Source organism: Oncorhynchus mykiss, chromosome 6 (assembly GCF_013265735.2).
Source record: "Oncorhynchus mykiss isolate Arlee chromosome 6, USDA_OmykA_1.1, whole genome shotgun sequence".
Classification (NCBI taxonomy): Eukaryota; Metazoa; Chordata; class Actinopteri; order Salmoniformes; family Salmonidae; genus Oncorhynchus; species Oncorhynchus mykiss.
This window is the reverse complement of record NC_048570.1, coordinates 26,967,151-26,971,252: the sequence shown is the minus strand read 5'-3', so window position 1 is coordinate 26,971,252 and position 4,102 is coordinate 26,967,151. Positions and strand designations below refer to the sequence as shown.

General features: G+C 44.7%; 1 protein-coding gene across 1 annotated transcript; it reads right to left on the bottom strand.

Moving 5' to 3' along the window:
* Window positions 1-253: 253 nt before the first annotated feature.
* On the bottom strand, window positions 254-3,879 carry LOC110526156 (T-box-containing protein TBX6L-like). The gene is made up of 9 exons (XM_036981824.1): window positions 3,652-3,879; window positions 3,269-3,422; window positions 3,047-3,149; window positions 2,486-2,650; window positions 1,944-2,090; window positions 1,793-1,863; window positions 1,598-1,686; window positions 1,273-1,492; window positions 254-1,145 (listed from the first exon to the last, which is right to left on the bottom strand). The coding sequence occupies exons 1-9, from the start codon at window positions 3,665-3,667 to the stop codon at window positions 710-712; spliced, it is 1,401 nt and encodes a 466-aa protein (XP_036837719.1). The 5' UTR covers window positions 3,668-3,879; the 3' UTR covers window positions 254-709.
* Between the last annotated feature and the right edge of the window lie 223 nt (window positions 3,880-4,102).

Genomic DNA, 4,102 nt, shown 5'->3' with positions numbered 1-4,102 from the left:
TGAATGGAAGCAAGTCCCACCAGCAATGTTCCAACATCTAGTGGAAAGCCTTCCCAGAAAAGTGGAGGCTGTTATAGCAACTCCATATTAATGCCCATGATTTTGGAATAAGATGTTCAACAAGCAGGTGTCCACATACGTTTGGTCATGTAGTGTACCACGGCTGTCGACTCACCCAGTTTATAATGCTCCTTCGATTGAATCCCGCCACCAAGTAAATTAATACTTTAGCTTTGAAAAACACATGTGACTTGTTGATTCTTTAATTACATACAGCTCACATTACAATCTCATTAAAGCAATTTATTACACACAATGTTACATTTGAATAAATGAAATCAAAACAAAATAAATAGACAATTCAACAATAAACATATAATTGGGTAGGAACATAATCATTTTTCAGGCCTAAAGCCAGCTGTGATTTCAGACGAGTCAACAGCACTACTCTGGTAGTCATTCTAAAGCATATCGTCTCTGTTCCACTCCATTATCATTTTTGCTTGCTGATGTTTCTTCAGACCCAGGTCCTTCTCCCTCAGCCTCAGCATGCAGTAGCATGGCCATGAGCTCTGGGTGTGATGCTGGACTTGGGACAGACCTCTAGGGGAAACACAGGTATGACAGCATAGTAGCATTTATGAGGTCTCACTGAGTCACCTGTGAGACTGAAGTCCTTCTCTTTTGGGAGAAACTGTGAGGAAATAGTTCACCAGCATGAGTAGGAGAAGAGTGGGTACTGGCTCCACTCAGCCACGTTGCCATGGTGATATCCGTGGTGCACAGCCGGGGTACTGTAGTCAGTGGGCAGGTGGTGAGGGGGAGGGTACTGGGTATGGCTGGGGCCGCTCCACTGGCCCAGGGTCTGCTCTGAGCCATAAGGGCTGTAGATGTGGTGGCTGAGGACCCCTGGCTTGCCTGCTTGGGCCATGTTGAGCACCCCTGTGTAGTCCGGATGATGTCCTGCAAGGGGCTGCGGGCCACCGGGAGATGGTCTAATCTCATGAACAGAGGGCTTGGGGGCCTCATGCTCTGGGACTGTGGCTACATCAGGGACTCTGGACTCAAATCTGGCCCGTCCAGAACCACCATTGCTGCTGCCCAGGTTGGAGGAGGGAGATGGAGACCTCCCGTATTTATGGAACCTGAAAAGAGAGAAGGCAGGGTGGTGGTCAGTGTTGTCTGCTTTGATGACAATGTGGCAGTGAGTTTTCCTTCCTACAGGCAGCAGGATGAACATTACTGAGATAGGCAGCATGCTGTGGTGCCTACCTGTTTGGCTGGTATGAAGCTGGGTCTGGTACTAGCTGCTCTGCATTGTACATATCCCTGACACCGGGTCCAGGGGGTGTGTCTGTCTGGCCGTGGTGTCCATGCTCCCTCTCAGGCCCCCAAGGGGAGTAGTGCTCCTCTTTCACCACTTCCTCCTCTTTTCTCTCAGTGAGTTCTGCACGCTCTCCTTCGTATCCCTCATATGATGGCATGTGTAAGCCTGAAAAACATACATGACATCAGACCCACGGAGCCCAGAGAATAACAACCTCTACATGAAGGGATGAGTAGTTTGGTCACTAAACTAACTGGTGAAAGACAATACTTGAAGGGCTGTCCTCATATGAGTCTTTGCTTAGATAATCCATTTCCTTTGTTTTTTTCTCTGTTGAGGCTGTGATTCTGTTAGCATGCCTGCAGAGGAAAATACAACAGGGCCATTAGTACACATATTCAAGGCAAGCAGAAAATAGAAAAGAAAGAGTGAAATAGAAAAGTAATGAAAAACTATTCTAGCTACTTTTTTGTATTAGTTCCTTCGTCTCGGAAGCCTTTCGCAAATGGGTTGTGGTCAATCTTCAGCTTTGTTATCTAGGGGAAAAATAGTTTATTTTAAACATATAAAATAAAGGGTAGTGCCCTGCTGTGCCAGTGACTGCAGCAAGACTGACCTTAGTGTTCTGGTAAGCGGTGACCGAGGTGAAGGTGGTCTCAGAGAAGGTGAAGGTCTGGAAGACACTCCAGCGTACACTGTACATGTCGTCTGCCTGGACAATGTGGAAGCGCGGCTGATAGCAGTGCATGGAATGCAAAATTATCTGAAAGAGAGATGCACAGTTAGTTTAGTCACTGGAACAAAGACAACAGTTAAGGTCATCAAAGTAAAATAATTTGCCAATGCTCTATAGAGTAAGTTTTATATATATATATAGGCAGGGTAGCCTAGTGGTTAGAGCGTTGGACTAGTAACCGGAAGGTTGCAAGTTCAAATCCCCAAGCTGACAAGGTACAATCTGTCGTTCTGCCCCTGAACAGGCAGTTAACCCACTGTTCCTAGGCCGTCATTGGAAATAAGAATTTGTTCTTAACTGACTTGCCTGGTTAAATAAAGATAAAATATATATTATTATTATATATAATATTATTATTATTATATATATTAGTATTATATATAATATTATTATTATTACAGAGCTTGACAATGCTTTCTTACATGGCCATGTTGGTCCAGAGTGTTGTTGGTGAGCTTGAGCTTGAGGAAGGACACTGACTGTTTCATCCAGTGGCTCCCAGGGGCCGGAGAGTCTGGGTGCAGGTACGTACGACAAGGAGGCTGCGGCTCCGCCTTCCCAGTCACTTCCCATTTCTCCTTATTCCACTGGAAGGAGACAGAAGTAAACAGCAGTAACATAAAGTTAATCTGTCATATAAAGGGGGGCAGGGGTGATTTTCAGAGGATCCCTGTCTAACCTTGAGGCTAAAAGAGAGTGATACTTTCAGTTGCACCACCCACAGAGGCAAACAGCAGGGGATATAACAACAGGAAGAGATCATGCCCGTTGATGACCAATGTCAGAGGGGTGATTAGCAAAGACTGGAGTGGAGCTGGGTCTCGTCTGACCATTGGAGAACATCTATTGCTAATGTCACGATTGTTTGATACAAGCCAGGGATGTGTCATTTCTAAATGAAAGTTCTTCCTGATTTCAATGATTTTGCTCATATGAAAGGCAATGGATATGTATTCAAGTGTAAACATGCAAAAGGTTGTTACCTTATACCTGAAACCATCCACAGGTACCATGTCAACCAACAAGATGTACTTGGAACATGGAATTAGTCCAGAAAGGTTGATTTTACATTGTGGAAACATTCTCCTGCAAAATTCAAGAATAATCATTACAGTCCACAGAAAGTGCAATTTCTTGAAGCATTGTCAATCAAGTACATTGAAATTGATAATGGCAGATAGAGTTTGAAGTTGTGGTTATCTTACCTGCCTGGTTTAGTGATAATCATCTCTGTTCCTATTTCATGGAAGGACTTCCAGAGTTCTGGGTTCTCCAGAGTCATCTTGATGTTGCCTTGGCGATAAGCATCGGGACCACCGGGAATAGACGACGACGGAGTACTAAAGTTGGACTTCATGTCTAGGATGTAGAAACAATTATTAAGAACCAGTCAAAAGCTCAAACTGATGGAGGACTATCTGACCAAGATAAGAACTGAATAGGCTGTGATAGAGGAATATTTCACATACACAGACTACTGATATAGACAATGAGAGCTTATGCCTTGTGAGAGCTTATGCCTTGTGTGATGTCCATTGGGAATCCAAGGTAGGTTTGATGACAAAAAAGAGCATGAGGATCAACTCACCTCTGATGGACTGCATTCTTCAGACGAGTTAGTGGAACAAGGAGAGGGGCGCCAAAAATATAATGTATCAGAAAACTGTTTTAGTGCTTTCCAAAGTAGAAACCACAGTTAACAGTCCCTGCTTGGTGCTGCACATCGGTCTTGAGCTTTCAGCATATTCCACCGGTGCCAGAAGCATATATTGAGTGGTCGTAGGTCCAATGGTGTTTGAACAGCAATCACTTGGGGCTCTCTAGAACTGTTGAACTGGAGGATGGGGTCTCTGACTTTTAAGGGGAGCCCAGGAGTGGGAGTGGCCTGAAGAGCCATTCCCAGGCTTTGAAGTGGCACAACGATGAGTCAATGTCCCACTGTGATTGGAGGGTTGTGGAAATCAAAGGGACTTAACAGAGCCTTGATACCGTCCCCACAGGAAGGGGGACAGAGGAAACGCATCTTTATTAACTGCTAA